The sequence below is a fragment of the Mixophyes fleayi genome, chromosome 5 (genome assembly GCF_038048845.1).
Source record: "Mixophyes fleayi isolate aMixFle1 chromosome 5, aMixFle1.hap1, whole genome shotgun sequence".
Lineage (NCBI taxonomy): Eukaryota > Metazoa > Chordata > Amphibia > Anura > Limnodynastidae > Mixophyes > Mixophyes fleayi.
In genome coordinates this window covers 117,289,409-117,313,922 of record NC_134406.1, presented here as the reverse complement: position 1 = coordinate 117,313,922, position 24,514 = coordinate 117,289,409, and the positions used below count along the sequence as shown (strand labels likewise).

At 39.7% G+C, this 24,514-nt stretch overlaps 1 protein-coding gene across 2 annotated transcripts in view; it reads right to left on the bottom strand.

Annotated features, from left to right (window-relative positions):
• RECK (reversion inducing cysteine rich protein with kazal motifs) overlaps nt 1-24,514 on the bottom strand; it is a 205,308-nt gene that overhangs the window by 50,123 nt on the left and 130,671 nt on the right. The window contains exons 12-18 of one of the 2 annotated variants that reach the window (XM_075212752.1): nt 22,572-22,708; nt 18,271-18,411; nt 15,656-15,838; nt 14,646-14,768; nt 11,103-11,274; nt 9,585-9,777; nt 9,432-9,484 (exon numbers count right to left, since the gene is read on the bottom strand). In XM_075212752.1, the coding sequence (XP_075068853.1) occupies nt 9,440-9,484; nt 9,585-9,777; nt 11,103-11,274; nt 14,646-14,768; nt 15,656-15,838; nt 18,271-18,411; nt 22,572-22,708 (994 nt within the window). In that variant the 3' untranslated portion in view covers nt 9,432-9,439. The remainder of the gene's footprint in view (nt 1-9,431; nt 9,485-9,584; nt 9,778-11,102; nt 11,275-14,645; nt 14,769-15,655; nt 15,839-18,270; nt 18,412-22,571; nt 22,709-24,514) is intronic. The other variant, XM_075212751.1, reaches the window with a different exon arrangement.

Below are 24,514 nucleotides of genomic sequence, written 5' to 3'. Positions count from 1 at the left end.
CCCGTCGGCTACAAAATACACCCACCACACCATCCTCATCAATATCCTCAGTAGCGCTTGGAGTTAGCCCTGCATCCCACTTATTAAGGCTGGATGACTCCTGCACTCTAATTGATTCCTCTGAAGAAAGCGTTAGTCCCACTGCTGCTGCTGTTGCTGCTGCTGGGGGTGAATCGTCAGCCTAGAGGCAGGTCAAGAAAATGAGCAGTCCTACATTTCAGCAATTAACTGTGAAACAATCATTTGCTAGGGGAAGCAAATATGACAGCAGTAACCCAGTCGCCAAGCTTATCACAGACGCCATGGCTGCAATGTTAGTGTTAGATCTGCGTCCAATCGCCACAATAAACGCAGCTGGTTTTTCATAGTTAATTGAGGTTTTGTGTTCGCGTTACAGAAATTCCATCACGACACCATTTTCCCCGTAAAGCTGTTCCACAACTATACCAAAAAGTGTGTAAAAATGTAGAGATTGCGCTGAAAAATGCCATTCTGCCCACTGTCCACTTAACCACAGATATGGGGACAAGTGGAAGTGGCCAAACCAAAGACTATATGACTGTGACAGCCCACTGGGTTGGTCATTCACCTTCACCAACAGGAACAGCAGCAGCATGTACACCACTACGTAACATTTGTCACAGGCAGACCACTCTTTGTATCGCCGGCTTCACTAACAGGCATACAGCTGACAATTTGTTACGCAAACTAAGAGATGTGATTGATACAGGGCTTATACCACTTGGACTCTCCCCAGGATATGTCATTTCTGATAACGCCAACAATATAGTGCGAGCATTACAGCTGGGTGATTTCCAGCACATTCCCTGTTTTGCTCACACCATCAACTTGGTGGTGCAGAGCTTCCTACGAAATAACCGTGAGGTGGAGGAGATGCTTTCGGTGGCCCGTAAAATTTCAGGCCATTTCAGGCATTCAGCCACAGCATGTAGGAGATTACAGCAGCTCCAAGAGCAGTTTAACTTGCCCTGCCACCAACTTAAGCAACAGGTGGTAACTAGGTGGAATTCCACCCTGTACATGCTTCAGAGGATGGAGGAACAGCGCAAAGCCATCCAAGCATATTGCACAAGCCATGACATTGGGAAAGGAGGGGGCATGTATTTCAGTCTTGCACAGTGGGGAATCCTTTCAGTGCTGTGCAAGGTGCTGAAACCATTTGAAGTTGTGACGTGTGAGGTGAGTGCAGACTCTGCTTGCTTGAGCCAAGTTATTGCTTTAATTAAACTATTGGAAAAGCAGCTTGAGAAACTGAAGGTGGAGCTGAAAGCAAGCAATTCAGTAAAGTATGTTGGCCTCGAGTTATTAAGATCTTGAACTCGGATCAGTACGTTTTGGCCACTGTGCTTGATCCAAGGTTTAAGACCTACATTGAGTCTTTACTTGTAAATGAGCGAGATGTGAACTGTTGCAAGGAGCTATTGCTCAGCAAGTTGGCCGCTGAACTGGGCCTCGGCTTGACTACGTGTCCTCCTTCACTTTCTCAAGCTGCTGCTGCTCGTAAAAAATTTAATTTCCAAAAAAGAAGCAGGGAAGACGCAGGGGGCAGACCAGAACAATTTAACATCTGGGCTGGTTTGAAGGATTTTTCTAAAAAATGTGTCACCTTGCCCATAACTCCATACAATATGAGTATAAACATGCAAAGGATGGTGGAGGATTACTTTCAAGAGGTAATTGATATGGAAATGTCAGACAGTCCCTTTCCTTACTGGGAGGAAAAGCAGGCCATTTGGAAAACCCATGTACAAACTTGCTTTGCAATACCTAAGGTGCCCACCCTCCAATGTGTACTCTAAACGAGTATTCAGTATAGCCGGGAACTTACTCAGTGATCGTCGTAGAAGGTTACTTCCCAAAAATGTGGAGAAAATTATGTTTATAAAAATGAACTACATCTTCTACGAGGAAGGCCTTCACCATCAAAGACATCCAAGCACTGACTGTTCTCTAATGGCGGATTCAAGCGGCGATGAATTGATAGTCTGTGATGATGACTTACACACTGATGAGGGTGAGGATGAAGATCCAGATGATGTCGATAACATCTTTTTAAAACTTTCTATTTAAGTCTAGGGTTCAATCTACCCCTAAAGAGGAAAGGGACTTGGGGCATTTCCATATATCGTACCATCTTGAAAGGTTGCTGTTTTGGCAATTTATCATTATGGGTAGAGTGTCATACACAGACTGACCCCAAACTGCCTTTGTCCATTTCAAATAATATTGTACAGTCTATAACGGCTGATTTTTTTTGTGTTTTCTACAACTGGAGGGGGGCCTATAGAGACAGAAACCAAACTGCATTAGTCCATTTCTTTATATATTTAACTATAAGTGTAGGGTGTAATATACACCCAAAGACGATGGCTGCATTGCCAATATGCATAAATGGAGAGGAAGACAATCCGGTTTGTGTGTAAAATTAATGAAGGCCTACCTACCAGGAATTAAACTGTTTTTTTGATAATTTATTAGCTTTACAATTACATTACTTATCCAAGAAACTGGTGGAGCACTAAATTTGGTTATTTTAGGCCCAAAAACATTGATTTTCCAACAAAATAGCAAAACAAAACCAACCAAAACCAAAACACGCAATGGCAGTTTTGCAAAACCAAAACCAAAACCAAAACACGATGGTAATCCAGATCCAAAACCGAATACAAAACCAAAACACGGGGGTCAGTGACCAACTCTATTAATAATGCATACACCCAACATACACATGATTACTATTTGTTGAATGTCGATGGAGCGGCCCAGATTAGGAACAATTGTCTGTGAAAATGCAAATATAATAATCTCGGTTGGGGGCTGTAGTGTCACTGATCTGCATAAAGAGTTCAGTACACAACTGGTACGGATTCAGTTACCCAGCAGCAAAATGTACATAGATGTTGTTTGCAAATGTTGACAAGTATGATTTCCATATGGAGTACCCTATTATGGTAAAAAGCTGTGGTTGAAGAGGAAATTTAGAAATGTCGATATGGAAAATGTAAGTAAATGGAATTTGCTGGGTTTACAAAGAAGGCAGTAAGAGAAGAGGCTATATAGCATATCACCTTATTTCAGCCCACTTTGACCACTAATTAAAAGAAATTGATACCAATAAATGAATACAATAACAAGTCTCCTATTTCATATTAAACACCGCAAGTTTAGTTTACTAACTTAAAGACTAGTAGCAAAACTTGAAGAGTGACCATGTGCAAGAATAGCATTACTGATCCCATGGGAGGATTGGTCATAGGCCTTAACGGGAAAAATCCCGTCTATTTTGTGTTGGCCCCATCCACAATTGATTTGGTTCCGCCCACATGAGGCCACTTCAAGATTTTTTTCCAGGGCCATTTTAAGTTCCCAATTCACCCCTGATCAAGATCAATCAAGAGATTGCAGCTTGAGATTGGTCATACTGCTCAAATCCCCCTTCCTCTCAATTTTGTTGGGGCTGTGAGAAATAAGGAGAAATGACAGGAATGCCATGTTGCACAGAGCAGTTCCCACAACACAAGCTATGGTATGGGGAGGGCCACCTTAGGAAAAATGTTTACTAGGCTGGATTGCAGATTCATCCAAAATTGTATTATTAAGGTTATGGGAACCTAGTGCTCCAAATACTCTAGTAAAATAATAATAAAGGCAATAAAGCAACTTGAGATGAGAAACAATTTTCAAAACTGTGAAATATTTGCCTCATTCTGGGAAAATTGTGCATTTGTCATTGGCAGGATTTGGCTTCAAGTGTCCTCGGTCTGTCCCCAACCACACCACACAGCAGAATGAATTGACCATTATTCAACGATTAAAGATCTGAAAATTTACACATAAAGGGCTGATTCATGTTCAGATGTACATCCAATTGCGTAGCATATCTTGCATAAAATATCTCCAGGCATACTCAGAAACGGACCTTACACCAGTAAACACTATTGCATGTAAATTATGTCTGAACGCAAATGACACTTACGACTGCCTATGTCTTGAAAGAGGGAACGAGGGTGTGGGAAGGGGTTGAACAAACATAAGCAATGTGCAGTAAGAGCGTGCCTAGGGGGTTCTGACGCAGATGCAGATGATTCAAGGTTTCTCTACAGTACATTTATTTTGGCTGTATCATTTGCACCAGCTACAGGGCAGGTGTAAGTGCTAACTGATAATGATGACTGTCGCATTTTTGTATTAATAACTACATGAATGTATGCCACTATATAGCAAACAACATTTGTAGGCGAGCAAGAGAGTATATAAAAACGCACTCTTAATTCAGTATGCATCCTGATTTATGTATTTAATGTAAAAAAAAGTTTTTTTAAAACACATTTTTATGAATATAGTATTATGAATTGTTAATGTATTTTATAGAATATTTTTTTGCATGCATTTTGATGAGACTTTGGGGTATAATTACTAAACTGTGGGTTTGAAAAAGTGGAGATGCCTATAGCAACCAATCACATTCTAGCTGTCATTTTGTAGAATACACTAAATAAATAACAGCTAGTATCTGATTGGTTGCTATAGGCAACATCTCCACTTTTTCATACTCGCAGTTTAGTAAATATACCCATTTCTGTTGCACATATACTTGTGCGTATTTTCTGCACTGTGTACTGTCTGTTATATGGCAAGCAACGTTTAGGGAGAGCATACTTACACACAGATTCAAACTGAATCGTATCCGCTTGGATTTGAATACGGCCTGAACTAAGCTCAGCTCATTTTTTAAAGTTGCTTGTAGGTTGTGTCTGAACATGAATCAGGCCCTGTATGTACAGTACGCATTAAAAGAATATTGATTTATGTACTGAATGTTGAAAAAAACATTCTTTGAAAATCCATATTTTGTTGAATGAAGTTGTTAATTTTTTATAATATAATATGATATATTTTTATGCATTATGATATGACTTTACATTGTACATACTCTTGTACGTATACCGCAGTCTTCTCTCTCTCTGTCTATGTAAAGCAAGTACGGTTTAGGCAGGGTGAACTTATACCCAGATTCAAATAAAAAAACATCTTAAGATCCACTTCGATTGGAATACGGTTGGAACTATGCTTAAGTTCATTTATTTTATAATATACTACATTTTTATGTGTTATGATGTGACCTTATATTGCCCATACACTTGTGTGTATACCGCAGTCTTCTCTCTCTGTCTATGTAAGGCAAGAACCGTTTAGGCAGAGCGTATGAACATCCAGATTCAAACTGAAACACAACTTGAGATCCTCTTCAATTTGAATATGCGCGGAACTACACTTTTTAAAACACAAAGTTGTGTGCAACTTGCATTCGAACATGAATCAGGCCCAAAGTGTACAGTCTAGAATGGTGAATCAAAAACAAAACTGGAAGATTGTGTTGTCATTGAGAAACTCAATTCATACAAGTTTTTGACAAGATCTTTTGCTCATCTCTAATAACAACTATAGTGTTGTTGTCTGGTTTTGAAGGTGAATGATAAAACACACTTGATAATGTAGGGATTTGTTATTGATAAACTAGTTGATCATGTAGGATCTATAATACAACACTATGCAGTCTATTATGCAGAGCCCTACAAAATAGATATATGTCTATAAATCTTAAACAGGCCCAGGGGTAAATTTATCAAGCTGCAAGTTTGAAAGAGTGGAGATTTTGTCTATAGTAGCCAATCAGATTCTAGCTGTCATTCTGTAGAATATACTAAATAAATAGATAACTAGAATCTGATTGCATGCTATAGAGTACGAAGTAGCGGAATTGGAAGCTGAAATGGGGAAATTACCAATGGTAACTTTTAGAATGCTTTATGCAAGAAGGAATATATGTATATTATAGTTATATCATCATCACCATTTATTTATATAGTGCCACTAATTCCTTAGCGCTGTACAGAGAACTCACTCACATCAGTCCCTGCCCCATTGGGGCTTACAGTTTAAATTCCATAACACACACACACACACACAATTTGTTAGCAGCCAATTAACCTACTAGTATGTTTTTGGAGTGTGGGAGGAAACTGGAGCACCCTGAGGAAACCCACGCAAACACAGGGAGAACATACAAACTCCTCACAGATAAGGCCATGGTTGGGAATTGAACTCATGACCCCAGTGCTGTAAAGCAGAAGTTCTAACCACTATGCCACCGTGCTGTCCATATATATAGTAGGATTCTAAAAAATCCAACAGAAATGAATTTTGGATCTGAAAATGAGGCAAAATATGATTTCTGGGAAAATGATCTTGGGTTTTCAATCAAGATCTTCTATATATAGTCCTCCCTCCTGTTCTTAGCTGCCATTTTAAAATTGATAGCATGTGGGGAGTTCATTGGCTGCAATTACTTGCTCATAAAGTGGGTTTTAAAGGGTTAAACTGGGTAAAAGAGGCAATCAATGTATTTTGAAAAAGCTGTGGTTTTACTGCACAAATCTTAACAGTTTAATTACAAATGAGTCTGCTGGAATTGTGTACTTATAAAGTGCGTGTGAGAAAGTGAAGAGTAGACAACCAGTCACTGTTGGTAGTAATAGTATTAGTTAACGAATTAGGAGTGGACAAAAACATTCTTTCTTGCTTTTAAAATCCAAGTGTTTCAATCTTAAGGCAATTGTATAAGGGGCAATATCGCAGACATTTGAGCATTTAGTGGACAAAAAACAGAGTGCTGTCTGACTTTTAGCAGCATCTCCTACAAGTAGCTTTACTCCGTCAAGTAGTTTTACTAAATCATGAATCAGTCTACAGGTCAGGAGCATCCCAGTACTAGTACTGGCAGTAGTAGTACCTTTTCAACTTCGACTAGTAAAAAAAGTAATGTGGGAAGAAATGTAAGAAAGCATGCTCCAAATCCAAACACTGTTTGTCAATTTCAAAGTAAACATCAGTTCTTGATTTAAGTTAAGGGATTAAGTATTATTACTGATAAACAAATATCAGTACATGAAAGGTACACTGAGGCTAAATAACAAATTGGCCATTCACAGAATCATAAGGAGAGTTAAGGAATGTCCATAAGTGTTATATGTGAGTCTCACATTTCAGATTCTGACATTATAATTATAGATCAGCCTTCTTCCAATGTATCAACCATTTGAAAATTGAGAATGAGTAGTAATGATGATGATTTAGACAAAGAAATTGCAGATGTTACTTTGGAACTTATAAAGGTGAAAAAGGATGTGGGGATAGTTGTGGATCAGAAAATGATGAATGTGTTGTTCTTGAAGAAGATAATGAGGAGGATGATGCTGATTGTGACCAAATAAGGTAGCAACCATTCGTAGATCTTATCTCCAAGATAAGTACATTGTCATGCCTGGGCAAAATACCACAATATCCACCTCTTGGCTGTAGAAATATTTTTATCCCAACTGTAATACCACAATAAGTACAGGTAGGAATGTTGACTATGTTGTTACCTTTGCCGTTACGTCAATTGCTGCGAGTTCATTCAAGTAGTTTATCAAAGGCTGTATAATGTGTAGTAACAAGCAGTCCAGCATTAGTTAGCAGCAGAATGAATAGACACCTCAAGGAACCTTCATCATCCATTCCCTCATTATTAGTACGTAGTCCAGCATCCAATTGCCAAATGCAAACTGACTCCCCTAATGCAATCCATGATTCCCAAGAGGAATCCTTGTGTGCTATGGCAGCTGCTGCAGGTGGTGAAACTTCTATACAGAAGGGGACCAAGAAGAGTATGCATATTTTAAAACAACAACTGTCTGTAAAATAAGCATTGGTAAGAGGAACCAAGTATGACAGTCAGTAACTTGGTGCACAGCGGATCACTAAAGCCATGACAGCTGTGTTAGCTTTGTATGTGTGTCAACTTTCAGTCATCAATGCATTAGGTTTAAGCAGATTAGTTGAGGGTATGTGTCCACATTACCAGATTTCATCTCAGTTCAATTTCTCCTGAACAGCAATTCCTCAGCTGTACTGGGAGGTTTAACAAAAAGTAATTCAGGTCTTAGAAAATACCATTGTACAGACTATCCACTTAACTACAAATATATGCACAAGCGCTATTAGTCAAACAAAAGACTACATGGCTGTGACAGCCCACTGGGTAGGTGTATTGCCTTCAGAAGCCGCAGAGCCTGTAGCATCATTATCCTCCTCACCTTTTCAGCACAGTGGTGCATGGACACAATGCCAGGTCATTGACAGGCATGCCACTCACATACCAGTGTCAATCTGTTGAAAAAACTCAGGAATTTCATAGCAAAATGGCTCACAACTATAAGACTCTCCTCGGGATTCCTCACTGCCATGGCCTGATTATCGAATAGGCTGACTAGGCTGCAACCTAGGGTGCAAGGCTTTTGGGGGGGGGAAGCAAAATTTTGGGGAATGCAAAATTGTGACAAGGAAAGGCATAAACTGAAATAAATTTTAAAATATAAGAGAATAGTTGTGAAGGAAGGAGAATAGGGGGTGAAGGAAGCCGGATTTTAAATTAAAGAAAAGTTTGTTTCTACCTACCAGGTATTAGCGTGGTGTGGAGGGTGAGGGGCAGCTACAAGTGTATTAGCCTAGGGCAGCCAGAACCCTTAATCAGGCCCTGCTCACTGCTGATAAAGGAGCAAACATTGTGTGTGTGCATTACTACTGGGTGAATTTCAATATGTACCATTCTTTGCACAAACAATAAACTTGGTGGTTCAGAATTTCTTAAAAAATAAGAGGAGATGATGTCTGTGGTCTGTAAAAATTTCTGGACATTTTCGACATTCTGCGTCCACATATAGAACATTGCAGCAACTGCAAAAAAATATATAATCTGCAGTGCCACCAACTGAAGCAAGAGGTAGTAATTAGTTGGAATTTCACACTTGATATGTTTCAGTGACTTTTACAATGAAGGCAGTAGGAGAAGAGGCAGGATGGCAGACCACTGTATACATATAAAGTATATATATTATACATCCACGGTGTTGGACAGATATCTGCAAACTTGAGTGTCTTTCTTATGATTAGATTATATATATAAATTAACATTTTGCTGTGTGTAAGAGTAGTAGTAAAGGGAATTAAGAATTGATTTTTTAATAGATGCAATATTATTATTAGTAAATAGATCCTTCTTTCTGTGCAGGAAAAAAAAATGTACATACAAAAACATAACCTAAGAAACACAATAGTTAGTGACGTTGTGGATGACTTTAGATTGAAAGACGGATGCTGGGCACATACATTTTGAAGCTGATTGCATCAAAAATTCTCATATTCACAAATGGAAACAGACACACATGAAGCTAGCATCTTATTGTACCAATCTCATAAACCTAATGATGTATTTTTGTATATGTAAAAATGAAATTATGAGACAATACAAACATGTAATTGGATGGAGACACGATGGGAATTGTTTTACAGTAACAAAAGTTCCTTACTTAAGAACTTAAGCACTCGTACCAGTGTCTCTTTCAGTGATATCCATTGCAGTCTTGGGAGAGAAAAAGTAATATGTAGTCAGAATCAATAAATACAGTCACCATTTTGGAAAATGTGTAGTGCTATTAATTATATTATATCCATTATCTTACCTGACACATCCCCTTATATGAAAGTTGTTTTCCCCTTTGATACAAGGTGCATATGCTGGGGTGATCCATATTGTCACTATCACACACAGGTTCTCTTAAATGCTCACACTTCAACTGTCGCGGGATGCATTCATATTGTAGGCATTCAAATTTCTCAAAGCTGCTGAGGCAAACCTGTCTTTTTGGAATGCATCTGCATGAAAAAGATTTTTATGGTGTTTATCTACATTTATATTACTTATTGCTATTATCAATTCAATAGAAAAATGTGCATAAAAGTGAAATTAGATTTAAAATTGTTCAGATTAGATGCAGTCCAAATTATACTAACCAACTAAAAATAGAAGTGGTAACAAATTATTTGTTGAAATATATTTGAGAATGGACATGGAGTCTTTTTTATCATGACCCTGTGACAATGAAGACTTCCTATTGTTCTGAGCGGCAGAAAACTTACAGTCGTAATTTATCAATAAAAGTTCACCAGGGCAGCTGAAGCATGCTTTCAGTTCCACGTTCAATAAAAAAATAAAATAAAATAAAGCTGTTTAAAAAAATTCAAATAAAGTTTATTTTTAATTTTAATAAAGATGGCAATGTTGATAAGGAGTACAGGGGAACTTCACTGGAGGCCCTGGTAGTATTCACTAGCCATCTGGCTTTCATATATAGAGAGAAACCTTATATTTGGCACAACTCCATATTTTGACAGAATTAGGGTCTTTCACCCTTAAAATAGTCCCCTTGATATTGGTCATTACATGTGCATTTAAATATTGGATTTTTTTTTATCAAAAATGACTTTAATGTAAAACTTACCAAGTAATTTTACTGTGCTTACAAACTGAACACAATGTAAAAAAATTTTTTTTTACCATGCATTCATATAGCAAATATTCATATTCAAATATACTTTAATGCTGATAGTCCGAAAAAGAAAGTTAACAAATGGACCTGTACATCCATACATTTTGCCAAACATTAATTTTGCTTCATGATTTTAACTTTTAATTTGAGTGCACCATTCAGAAGTGTTACTACATACAATGTTCTATGGTAACACTCATTCTTGCATAAAATGTGTCACAATTAGAGAAAGGAGATGGATGTAAATGTACAAGAGTTAGCAGACTAGTTGACCAGATATTTAAGCAATTACATTTCTGTGTTTCATTCCCACCAGAAAGTAGCTGAATATGACAATAACAATGCTTTTCAGATCACTTTATTATCAACTGCATATATAGACAAAATATATAGATGGAGTTATTTTCATTTAGGATCAGAATTTCTTAATGAGGCTAGTCAAGGACTCTTACCACTAGCTCTTCTAAATTAAATCTATTTTGCATTCTCCATCTTTGGAGATTACTACTAAAAATTTACATTAACAGTTGACATCTAACATCCTTCTATTGGTCGAGCATGGCTTTAGAAACTAATTACAATGTTTAAGTATGCTGATATTAACATTTCCCCTCAGAAAAACATAAATATCATGTATGTTTAACCACTTACCTTTGATTTCTTTGGCAAGGGTTTGGATAACATGGATCCTCTGAGGAACAAAGTCCAAATTCAAACTGGTAATCCAATAAACCAACACATCTTGCTATACAAGCACTTGGATAAGTGCGTCCATTCTGTCCGCAAACAGGAACAAACTTATCTGCACAGTTACAAGGTAACCCTAAAATAGTACAGAGACGCCTTTCAGTATGGTAAAATAATTAATAGGTAAACTCTTTCTTTGAGTTAAGCATATTGGGCCTGATTCATCTTCGAACGCAATGTGAACACAAGTTGCATTTAAAAATTTGGAGGTAACTTGCACGCATGTCTGCCCATATTCAAGTTCAAACAGATCTCAGTTTACATTATGAGTCTAAGTACACTCTGGCTATATGTTACTTTCTGTATGCACACAGCAGACTACAGGTTACGCACATGCACATGTAAAATTTGTGCAAGTCCCATCAAAACACATACAAAAATAATAACTTTTTTTTTTTTACATGAAATACATAAATTAGGATCCGTACTGTACATAAAATGCATTTTTATAGTTTCTCTTACTTGCATACGCATGTTCTGGCATGCATACATGTCAGTCATCACTATCAGTTGGTACTTACACCTGCCCTATAGCTGGTGCAAGTGATACAGCTAAAAGAGCCGTACCTCCGTACGTTGCTATGTGCCTTTGCCCCTTACCTCCCTCTTTCCGGCCTTCAAGTCATGGGCAATCGGAAGTGTAATTTGTTTTTGGACATGAACTTGATGCAACTACATTCACTGACGTAAAGTCTGTTTATGAACATGTGCAGAGCAATGTCATGTAAGATATAGCACGCAAAGGGACTTTTGCCTGAGATGAATCAGGCTCTTTCACACTTCAAAGCTGGAAGCTGGGAGTGACAGCTATGGAGCCCGGATTATGGTGAAAGCACACGATATTTGTTGATCAGACATGTTCCAGGAAATGCAGTATGATATAAACCGAAAATTGTAGATATTGAACAAGGATTGCCGAGAGAGGCTGAAAGCAAATAACAACAACACAGCTGGTGCAGGTGAACAGGCTGTAAAGAGAACCAAGTAAAGAGAAGTTGGCAGGCAGCTTGCAGAAGTCCCAGTGAACAGGAGAAATAGGAGCACAACATGGTCAGACACAGCAACATACACAACAATGACCACCACAGGTAACTGGGAGAGGAAGGTATAAATAAGAGACAATCAGGTGGGAATGGTTAGCTTAGTGCAACAAGTTAACCCCTGGCAGTGAAAAAGAGACAAGGCACCATAGCAGATAGGATATGCTAAAAGAAGCAGCATGTTGAGGCAGCTGCAGTGGGAGTGCAGGTAGATCCAGACAGGCCCATTGTGTGCAGATAACATGCTAATACATATTATAGTCACACATAAGGGAAACGTCTCTCACTTCAGAAATAGCAATAGTGCCTTCATAAAGCTTAGGAAATTGGGAGCATAAAGGAAAATAAATCTCCCATAGAAGAGCACATACAACTATAGTTGTTAATATTGATATCTACCACCTAACCTTGCCCTCTAAACTCGCCCCCTCCTACTTACTCCATCTTGCCACTGTGTCTCTTGTCAGTCTCCCCTCACCGTTAGATTGTAAGCTCCCTTGAGCAAGGCCCTCTTTCCTCGTGTCCTCCTCCACCTCCTGTTTAACTTTGCCTTTAGCCCTCCGCCTCTTCTCTCCATTTCCTCACTTGACTCCTGCCCCCATCTTTCTTCTTCTCTAGTGCCTCCTCTTCTCTATCTCAGCCTTGATCCTGCTTACTCTACTGGGCACTGGTGCAACCCATTTTTCACTCTCTACCTCCCTCCTTCACTTCCCTCTCTATCTGTATACTGGAAATCACTTTTACCTCTTTGCACTGTGCACTTTTATCTGCTAAGTAGGTAACTATTTATTCTTATTGCACTTTGCTTTTAATGCACTTTGTTTCTGTACTGTATGGCATGTATTGTAACCCTGTACTGTTATTCCTTGTCCTATGTACGGCACTGTGGACCCTTTGTGGGGCCTCAGAAATAAAAAATTCTACCAATAATAATAATAATAATAATATTATTGTTGTTATTTTAGGTGTCACAGTGCTCTACAGTGCCTGACAGGGGGAAACAGGACATACATAAAGCAGGAGCATACAAGTTAGACACAATAAATGCAGACATGAAAATGAAGGGTAGGGAGGGCATGAAAGAGCTTACATTGAGTATTGGAAGAAAACAGATCTGAAATAATGGGAATAAGTTTGTTTCAGAGTGGAGATTTGTACAATTGTGAGGGTGCTTTGGTGTAGATAGTATAGGGTGAAAGGTGGTTCCGGAGATGAGGCAAAGCCCAGGTCAGCAGTAGATTTAAGAAGGCAATAGAAAAGATATTTCAGATGTGTGACGAGGTGAAGTTATTGTCGGCTTTGTAGGTAAGGGTGATTAATTTGTATTGGATTCTGGAGGAGATAGGAAGCAAGTCTAGAGATTTGCAATGAGCAGGCTCATTGCAATGTTGGTGGTGGAAGACTGATTGCAGAGTGTGGAGAATGGAGTGAGAGAATAGGTGATTGCATACAAGTTGGTCAAGTAGATTGGTAGGCAGGTAGTTTGGTAGTAGTGTGCAAGGGAGAGGAGAAAAAACAGGGCAATAATTGGAGAGATGCTGGGTCGAGAGATTGCTTTAGAACTGGGGAAATGAGTACATTTTTAAAGAATGATCGAAATGTGCCAGTGTAGAGAGAACGGTTGTAGTAGTAAGCTAAAGGTGGACATGCAGTGGGGGAGAGGGAGTGGAGAAGTTGATAGGGAATAGGGTCTATGGGGCAGGTTGTAGGGTGATATGATGAGATGAGTACAGAGACTTCATCCTTGGTTACTGAAGAGAATTAACACAGCAGATGGGAGATGAAGTAGACAGGAAAGGAACAAAAGATGAAGAGAATCAAGTTTTGTGGCATCCGAGACAGTGGGGTTGTCAATGGGAATGTTGATATCACTTAGAATGAGATTAGACAGGTCATTGGAAAGATCAGTGTCAGGCGCCGTCCCCTCTGTTTCGCCACAAAGCGGGGACGGTCACCTGATGGATCCGGCTGGGGGCGTCCTGTTGCTGGGCAACAAGCACGCAGCGTCCCCGGCCATCCTGGGTCCGTCGGGCGCACGTGCCCTGCCTCATCCCATTGGACTGGAAGTATGAGGTGGAACGGAGATTTTGGGATGGAACGGGGAACATGAGCAATTGGTGAGAATGGTGCAGGGCCCATTGTTGGGTGAGGAGTCGCCAGCAACCACAAGAAGGAGCAGGGTGAGAAAGAGGGCATGCAAGGATGATTGTGTTTGTGAGATATATTTCTGCTTATGTAGGCTGGTGAGTGATGTGTACAGGAAACTAAACAGTTAATGGGTGCAGAGAGGAAAAGTAAAGGGGAAATAGTAATGAAGGAGTTAAAAATAGGATTCAGGAAAGAAGAGGTGTTTGGAGCAGAAGTGTGGTGAAAATGAATAGGAGAAAGAGATAATTAATATTCCTACCAGTAAACATGCTACGATCATCTTCGGAGCTTAGTTCATTTATACACTGACGTTTTGAGCATTGCAGTGTACCAGCAACACATGAACAGATATTACAGTCCACTTTGAAGGATGTCCCATGATCTATGAAATAAGAAGTTTAGACATTACATAAAAGATAAATTTACATACACAATATAAAACATAGGACCATATTTCATAGTTAGCAAGAAAATGTATATACTGCACAGCTTCAATAGTAAATAAGAATAAAGGTTTCTATAAACATTGTCTTACTGTAGGCTAATAGAAATAAACATATTTTGTGAGTCCACTTACAGGATAATTTTACTGAATTCAATTAGAACTGCAAGAAGGATTACGAATGTACGGGAGAGATAGCATGCCCAAGCAGGCAAGCTGGTAACTCTGATATTGCCAGAAGGACCTCGGGCTCTGAGAGTATTATTGGGTGGTTGAGGCTCACAGTCACCATTGTTTGTTTTTTTTAATCATAATTTTTTTTTTAAATATTAATGTGGTAAGGGGGGGGAGGGGTACAGAAAAAAGAAGGGGTATAAAATGGGGTACATAGTTCCAGTCACAGTAGCTTTTGCAATCACCCCACATTAACGTACTGGTTTGGAAATGGTGCATTAGATGTACACAAACGCAAAATGCCCATTCAATGATAGAACCCTTGACATAATAAGTCAATGCAAAAGTGTTTTTTTATCTTGTCATCTGGCATGTACACAAATGTGGGCTGAGGTACTTAGTATGCTAGAGCAGCTTATTAGCTCCAGTTCAAACTTGACAGTCAGCCATTTAAACTGTATGTATAGCTAAGTATATCACAACCTGTGTGGATGCATTATAACTAATACAAATACATAACACATGGCTACATATTAATAATGCATATCAATACAGCCATGCTGCATTCAAAATAACATTAATATTTTATTTATGATAGAGAGATCTAATTGTCAATGTGACAGCATTCTAACAATCTGCTATACATGACGTACTTCTGCGTTGTCCACCAACAACACAAGATTTCTGTAGATCAACACACTGTATTTCCATGCAGTTTTCCAGTGTCCCACTTTGTCCACAAGTACAGATTTTATAGCAGCCTACTTCTCCATATGGTACTTGAATGAGATCTCCTTGCCGTACAAGGAAGTCAGATGCTTCTCCCAACTTGCAGCCTATGTTAATTTGTAATGAGGAAATAAAATATATATTAATTATTAGATAGAACAGCTCAGAGAAATTCTACAACTTTGCGAAATAGCATGTAACAGGAGTGTGTCAGACTACTTAGCTCACAAAAACACCCTCAAACTAGCTTTAGCTAAACATCTCTTTAATGTCACAGGCAATTTTTAGTAATGGAATAGGATAGTATTTTGAAATTGCATTTTTGTAAATATCTACTAAATACAAGCATTCTTCAGTGAATTTTTTGGGCAACCTGCACTTTCATAACAGAGACTGACCTCATGCAAAAAAAAAAAAGTCCTGGAACTATTCTTTTGCAACATGTCTGTTAAAGCCCAGTGCCAAATATAATATTATATATATATATTTGTACATTTTTTGCAGATACAAAAATAAGCAATAAAAAGGAAGATGAAATCTAAGAGACGGGGGGGGACAACAAAAAGGATAAAGGGTAACAAGAGCAAGGGAAGAGAGTACCAAGATTCAAACAACTGGTTAAAACATAGCAGGTAGCAAAGTCAACCAAATAATAAAACATAATAGAAAAAGTGCGTCAACATAAGTGGTCAAAATCACAGGTATCCAAAACCTCAAAATATCCACTAGACAACAGATAGCAGTGTGTAAGAGAAAGAAAGGGAGGACAAGAAGGAAAGTTAGTAAGGGAAAGAGAGGGAGGACAATTGTCCAGATCGGTTCTATCAACACACCTGGCTAAGGATCAACCTTGCAGAATGTGAGAGCAAAAACATAAATACGTGTAGGAAAAGGTTAAACAGCGGCTTCGTTATAAGATAGCCAGGGGTGCCAAATTTAATAGGTCAGCCATGGATTATACTTGTGATAAACTAGCACCATTAAGTTTGCCAAATTCTATTAATAAATGTGAGGATAGCAGGGAAGTCAAGCTGTTTCCAGCTAGCAGCTATCGCACACTTGGCGCCATTAAGAATGTGTCCAATCAGAGCCAACGTATACCAGTTGGTGTCCAGAATGGAATGGTGTAATTGGAGTAAGATGGACAGTGTCATGAATACAGCCCCAGAAACTCACAATTTTAGGACAGGTCCACCAAATATGACTAAACACCTTGGCTGCAATCTCTCCAACAAGATTTGGAAGAATCTGGATATATTGCATGGAAGCGGGTGGGAACCAAGGACCATCTACAGAGCAGTTAATAAGCATTTTCTTTAGTACAAACACAAATAAAACTCTTGGAAACTCATTCCCTAAATTTGGATCATTCCTCTAGCTCAAGAGTCTCCCCTGTGTCCGCCTCCGATTTCAGTTCATATCTATCCCTATCTGGTTGATGGTGAGCTATAAAGAGTCGATAAAAGGTAGAGATAAGACCACTGGGGTGTGATTTACATTTACAGCAAGTCTCTAAGGGAGTGAGCTGAAAATGCTGCAGCTTCCCGACAGTGCAGTCCCTGATCTCCGGCTCGTGATTCTCGCTGCTCAGCTGACCTTCCATATGAAAGAGTGACCAGTGACTATGCACATTATCCTCTCCATAAGGTAATTAGCTCCACATCCACTGCATCACATTGCCAATCCCTAAACTGGCTCCCACATCCTTCAGAATTTATTTTGTATTACTCATGCTCACCTACAAAGTCTTCAACAATACCACACCTTCATACATCTCAAATCTCATGGTATACCCCTGCTACTGTCAAAATCCCAACTGTAAGCTACACTCGCTCTTCCTGTCTCAGGTCTCCCCATTATCTACCAGATTGTAAGGTCTCTCACAAGATGGTCCCACCCAACCCTTTGTTTGCATTTTTTTTGTCTACCATGTGTGTCCCTGTTTAATGTATGCTCTGTTTTCTCAAAAGTCCAGTACCGTGGAGCACTGTGGCACCTTGAAATCAATTACAATAATAATAATCAAAATAAACCAGCAATGTCTATATGAAAGCAAGTACCTTACACAGGGCTGTAGTATTCTGCACTGTAGGTAAATGAGCTGCATCTGGGCTAATCAACATAGTGGTGGAACAGTGCATAGGGTACTAATAAAACACCAGCCAACATCAATTAATTACAAGCAATAACTTTTGCTGTGTGGTATATGAGAGGGAGCTAGAAAACAGAGGGTCATGGAACTGAAATTCAGAAGAATGTGACAACTATCTGACAACATACTGTTCAGAGTAAACCCACATAATTATTTTTATTAGTACATTAGTCTACTATTCATATGCTAACATTTAACATTACTTTTCCTACTGCTATTGCCCAACCTGTTGACTTACTGACTACACTACTGCCTGATTGAAATTAATTTGAGGTAACTATTACAACATCACTTTCCCAGTCTCGCAGCAACTGGGATTAAAATAGGATCATGACCTACAATTAGCGATGCCAGAAGAAGTGACCCAGTACCTGCACTATAAATTACCTTGAGTACAGGAATATGGAAGGCATGGTTCTCCAGGAAGACAGTCTTTTCTGTTCACCTCACACAATTGATTTGCTGGACAAGGATTTGGGTTGCATGGGTGTGTAACTTCCTCAACTGTATTATCCAATGGACTTGATCCTAAGATAATTAAAAATGAAATGTCTGATATAAGCCCTGGCAATTGTCTCTTATTCTTGTACGCAAGATGGCAAAATATAATTTTGAACAATACAGATATAGGATAGGAGCCCTGACAATTTTCTTTATTATGTAACTTTAAAGGAGCACTAGACCCTAAAATTGAAATTCATGAACCATGAAGGTGAAATGTAATACTTTGTTCAAAGTTAACCTGACATTCCAATGCAGATCTGTTAAAATGTAAATTGTTACCTCCTCAATCCATTATAGACATGTGCAATTGCATTTGAGACTCTCATGAATTACCCAATCCAGTGGTCGAAGTGGGAATGTATTTGGTGGTATACTATACCGCCGCTTGTCCTACTGCCTTCATTGTAAAACTATTAAATTCCATTCATTTACATTCCCAGTAAATTTTTCATATCTCCACTTCTAAATGTCCACTTCGAGCACTGATCCAATTCATATTGTACTTTTGTCCCTCCCACCATGACAGCCTGCTACAGAAATGTGAAAGAAAGCATAGAAGACAAATGTAGTTAAATAAAAATTAAAGTATTTCATGTAAAATATTCAGTTCAATAATAGTTAGCCTTTGACATATTTTTGGCAAACAGCGTCTCTCTAAACCACCATTACTGAGCAGAAAGTAAAACAATTTTTATTGCTTCACTATATCAAATAAGATTATAACACTAAATAGATCATACCATCATTACATTGGGTCTGAGCCTCAAATGAACGAGGAGACATTACTTAAGACATTGGCTTCCTCGATTAAACTTATCCCTGTTTCTACATTATTCTTCAACTTTTTCCACAGGGCCTACATCTCACCCCATTGCAGCAATATTATTGGCCACTCTAATGATTCTAATTTTCCTAAATGTGGCGAACCCCGGACGGCTCTATACAACTGCTTTTGGGCCTGCCCTATTATTAAGGGCTTCTGGATACACGTGTGGATTTTCGCAATCGCAGACTTATTAAACTAGTTATCGTTTACACCCGAATGAACAATTTTGGGTATTTTACTTCCTGATAAAAGGGGTTAAAGCTCTGTATACACAGCTTCCTGTCCCCTATGGAGGCATAGGGGGCAGGAAGCTGTTTATACAGAGCTCTAGCCCCACAGAGCTCTAGACCTATTCAAGGACAAAATGTTCTTTCTCCTGCAGATGGACTGGTTGGAGGCTTCCCTCCAGAGGGAGAGGTTAACCCGCAAATTCTTTGAGACCTGGGAAAGCTATATTAATACATTGTCCGCTCCTTTGAGGGAACAGCTCCGAGAGTGTTTCTGCCAGACGATCTGGTACAAAACTAGAATATTCCTCCAAAATCCTCCGATTACCCTCTAGGGCAGTGGTTCCCAAACTTTTGTAGTTCGCGGCACCCTTAGAGTCTCCAAATTTTTTCAAGGCACCCCTCCAAAATAATTATTGAGCAGTCCTGTTTTAGAAGTAGTTGGGTCAAAAAATTGTAATAAGTATTTAGGTCAGGTCAGAAATACTTATTTAGTTGTATGCAAAAATGCCCCCTCTGCATCCAGACACTCTGCCCCCTCTGTATCCAGACACACTGCCCTCTCTCACACTGCCCCCTCTGCCCTCTGTCACGCTGTCCCCCCTCCTCTGCCCTCTCACAGGCTGTGTCCCCCTCCTCTGCCCTCTCACACGCTGTGTCCCCCTCCTCTGCCCTCTCACACTCTGTGTCCCCCTCCTCTGCCCTCTCACACGCTGTGTCCCCCTCCACTGCCCCTCTCACGTTGTGTCCCCCTCCACTGACCCTCTCACGCTGTGTCCCCCTTCACTGCCCCTTTAACGCTGTGTCCCCCTCCACTGCCCCTCTCACGCTGTGTCCCCTCCTCTGCCCCTCTCACCCTGTGTCCCCCTCCTCTGCCCCGCTGTCACCCATCCTCTGCTCTCTGCCCCGCTGTCATCCATCCTCTGCTCTCTGCCCCGCTGTCACCCATCCTCTGCTCTCTGCCCCGCTGTCACCCATCCTCTGCTCTCTGCCCCGCTGTCCCTATTCTCTGCCCCGCACCAGGCGCCATCCATAAAAAAAAAAAAACACAGAAACTTACCAATCCGTCGGGCGCCGGGACCCAGCAGCCTCCTCTCTCCCGCAGCTTGTTACTGACGTCGATATTCAGTGACAGCTGCGGGAGAGAGGAGGCCGCTGGGTCCCGGCGACCCGACGGATTGGTAAGTTTGTGGGGTTTTTTGTGTTTTTTTCTATGGCTGGCCCGCGGCACCCCAGTGACAGTTTGGGAACCGCCGCTCTAGGGGCCTGAGTACCCTCTGGTCTCCCCTGGATCTCTATCAAAATGTAAATAACTAAATCAAGGAGAGCGTAAACTTTTTTCTCAGCTCTCTATGTGCCATGACAATATTTTCATATGAAACAAAGTCTTTTAGTTATTATGCCATGTTGAAAACACTGTTCCCCATTGAATCTGACTGTTTGTTTTGGAATTGAACGTGTGACTTTGTATTGCCACTACTCACTTGTTGTGTCTTTGAAACATTCCGAGCACATGTATGTTTTTCTTACCCGAAATCTTCTCTTTTATATGAATCAGATTTGATTTAAATAATTAAACAATTTTCAAGATAAAAATAGTTCACGAACTGCAGAATTTTCAGAGGCGCAGTGTACTTAATTTTGCGCACGTGCAGATAAATGGAGCACAGTACGACACATGCCCACTTTCCACTTTGGGAAGTGTCCCAGTGCAATGCTTTCAACCATTTGTGATACTGCAGGCCTAGATGGCACTGGAAATAATGACACAAGTAAAAATATCACTTCATAGTCTTGCTTTCACACTTGGGCTTCATTTAGGTCCTAAGAAAAGGGGGGGATTGGGAGTGTCTTTATTTAATGTGTCACAATTCTAAAGATCACTGTTTTCATAATGTTGATATTTGGGAACATAAACGTTGCTTTCCTGGATAAAGTGAACATGATGAGTGAAAAAGGAGTCCACTTAAAATCGAAATCACCACCATCACCTAGCACAGTGGTCTGCAGCAAGCAGCTGACTTCCTTTTCATGTGACTTATGCTGCACACTGCATGGAGGTCACACAAACAATCAGAGGAGAAAGAGAAGTTAGTGCAGCACATTCTGTACTATGTGATCTCCCTCCTTTCTCTGCAGTGTTCTGTTGTGAAGATAAGTGTGGTGGCATGTGGGGAGGTGTGAGGGGCATGTGGGGAGGTATGAGTGGCTTATGAGGGGCAAGTGGGAGGTCTGGTTAGCACGTGAGGGACATATGTTGGATCTGAGGGCTTGGGGCTATTTTGTAGCAAGTGGCAGGTCTGAGTGGCTTGTGGTGAAATATTGGCGCAGATGGGTATGTGTATGCATTTTGGGATGAGTGATGTGGGGTGCTAAAATAGTTTTTATTCTTGAAATTAAGGGTAATGTGCAGCCCATTTGGAAGTTGAAGGGTCGGGTTACCCATCACTGACATTATGTAAATATCAGGTAGGTTTGCTTAGGGAAAAATTAACTGTGTCTACCCACTAAAGCAGAAATACCCTTTTATGTGTGCATTCTTCACTCCTTGATGCTTGTTTAAACATCTTATCCTTGAAACTTTGTAGAGGGAGACACTTTTCTGCACATAGTCTCCATCATTCAGCAAGGAATGCTCCAATCTGTCCAGCTACTCAAATTTAGAAGGAGCAAAATTGTGCTTTCCTGTGCTCACCGCCATCTTGACAATCCTTGTGTTTATTCCTATAAATGACCACAGTTGCACAGTTCTATATGTATGAAACAAACACATTGATCTTCAACAAAAGTTGAATGTCTCAAGACATTTCTGACAGCACTGAACAATATATATAATTTTTTGCAGTGAAAATTAAATGTGCCTGTATCTTCCATGAATAATTGTCAGCACTAAAGTGTTTCTGATTGTGTCTGAGTGTAGTACCTCATGGCAAGTTAAGGTGTACAATTTCCCTAAATATATACCTTTTCCTCAGTACAATTTTAAATAAATGCACGCTGTATCCTTGTTACCAAAAACACAATTATGGTGTAACAGTGTTTCTTTTTGTGTTTGGCTAGACAGAATAGGTTGGGAGATGGGTGAAATGCTGGAAGATGGATTTTATACAGAAAAAAGCTGTGCTACTTACTGAGATAAGTGTCCAGTGGAATACAGTCCCCTGTGTCATCAGTAGAAGACAGCAGCTCACATATGCTTTCTGCTGTGTGGCTCTCTGGAAATTTATTGTGATCGCCACACTTTCTCAATATTTCCACACAATCTGTTCTTCACGGACAAAATGACAGGACATTACATTCTATTAATTTTGTTTTCTTGCTCATCCAACATAATTCACACACAATTACCTGTATAGTAAGAATTAGCCATACAATTACTTTTCAGAAATGATTTATCATTCTTAAAATCTGCAGCAACAATCATACTACATAAAACTACTTTCAGTAGAAAAACAAATGGGAACACCAGAATAAATTACAGATATGAATAATAAATATGTTCAAAGGAAGACTTCAGCCACTGTAATGTCCATGGCTCATATTGCTATTACATAGGTCAATTGGTCTGCAGATCTTCTGTTTGGCCATGATTTTCAACACAAATATACCACAATGTTGTTGTGAATGGTTTCCTTCAAAGTTGACATTCACCAATGAGTTCATTGCAATAACAAATTGACTAATGTAGTTAACCATGAATAATGCCTATTATGAAATTATTTAGAGAGGTCTTCTCTAGTAGAATTATTACTTGTAGACAGATGTAGATTGGTTATAGACCTTACCGAGAGTATTCCTGATGGGCCCATCACATTATGGGGCTACTTGGGGACAGGGGACAATGATTTGGGCTGACATCTTTGTAGGTACCAGTTGTCTAAAAGAGGCAGCAAGCAGCCATTTACACAGACAGCGCAAACCTCTAGCTGTGCACCTGTGTGTCCCTACCCTACCTCCACTTCACTTCCATATTCCTTCTCTCTGCGGCTTCCTCATATGGTCGGGACTGTGCATCAAGTGGTGCTGGTGGAAGGCAGGAAGCAATGTGAGTAGCTTCCCTCTCCTTTCTTGCCCACACCTTACGCCATTTCCATAATTTTTGTCTCATCCTCTGTGTCATCCCCTCCCCCCTGCTCTGTGTGTTTTTCCTGCATTTCACTTGTCTGGTGTTTGTTGTTGTATATTTCACAATATTCCACCTGAAACACTATCTTTTGTCACTGTAGTCAGGTTAGCTTTGACATACCATCATGTTGCTTCATAAGCATTTCAAGAGGATAGACCTTTCCTGTCTATCACCCCTTGTCTCTGTATCCCCTTTGTGTTAGTGTTTCTGCCTCCAATTTTATATGTGTAACTTTCTCTCAAACTGTCTTCACATGTGTACCTCTGCTCCCCTTTGTGTGTGTACCTGTGTCCTCACCTTTCTGTGTCTGTCTACAATTTTGTATGTGTACAAATTTCTCTGAATCTGTCTCCCCATGGGTACCTCAGCCCCCCTTTGTGTGTGTAGCTGTCCCTACCTTTCTGTGTCTGTCTCCAATTTTTTATATGTACAAATTTCTCTGAATCTATCTCCCTAGGTGTGTTTCTCTTTACCAGCTCATCCAAATTACTTCTGACTCTCTATCTCCACATTATGGGTGCCTGTCCCTTTCTTTCTCCCATTTTGTTTGATTTATCCCTGTGTCCCGCCTATTCCATCTGTTCCCTTTACTTTTTGTCCCATTTGCCCCCATAACTCACTGTTCTCTCCCCTCGTCTTCCACTTCTTCCATCTTCATACTTTTCCTTCCTCTCTTCTACTGGAGTTGATATAGTAGGCAGAACAGAGGTGTTCACTGTTTTGGTTTTGGCTTTGGATCTACATTAACTTTGTGTTTTGGTTTTGGATCTGTATTTTTCTTAAAAATTGCTAAATCACATAATTCCTTTTTTGTCTCTACATTATTATTATCCGCATTAACACTAATTCCCGGTTATTTCCAGTCAATTTTGACCATCTCACGGGTCACAATAAGATTTTCATACAGTTTGGCCAAAGACTGCAGCAAACTGACTGGATACTAAGTGA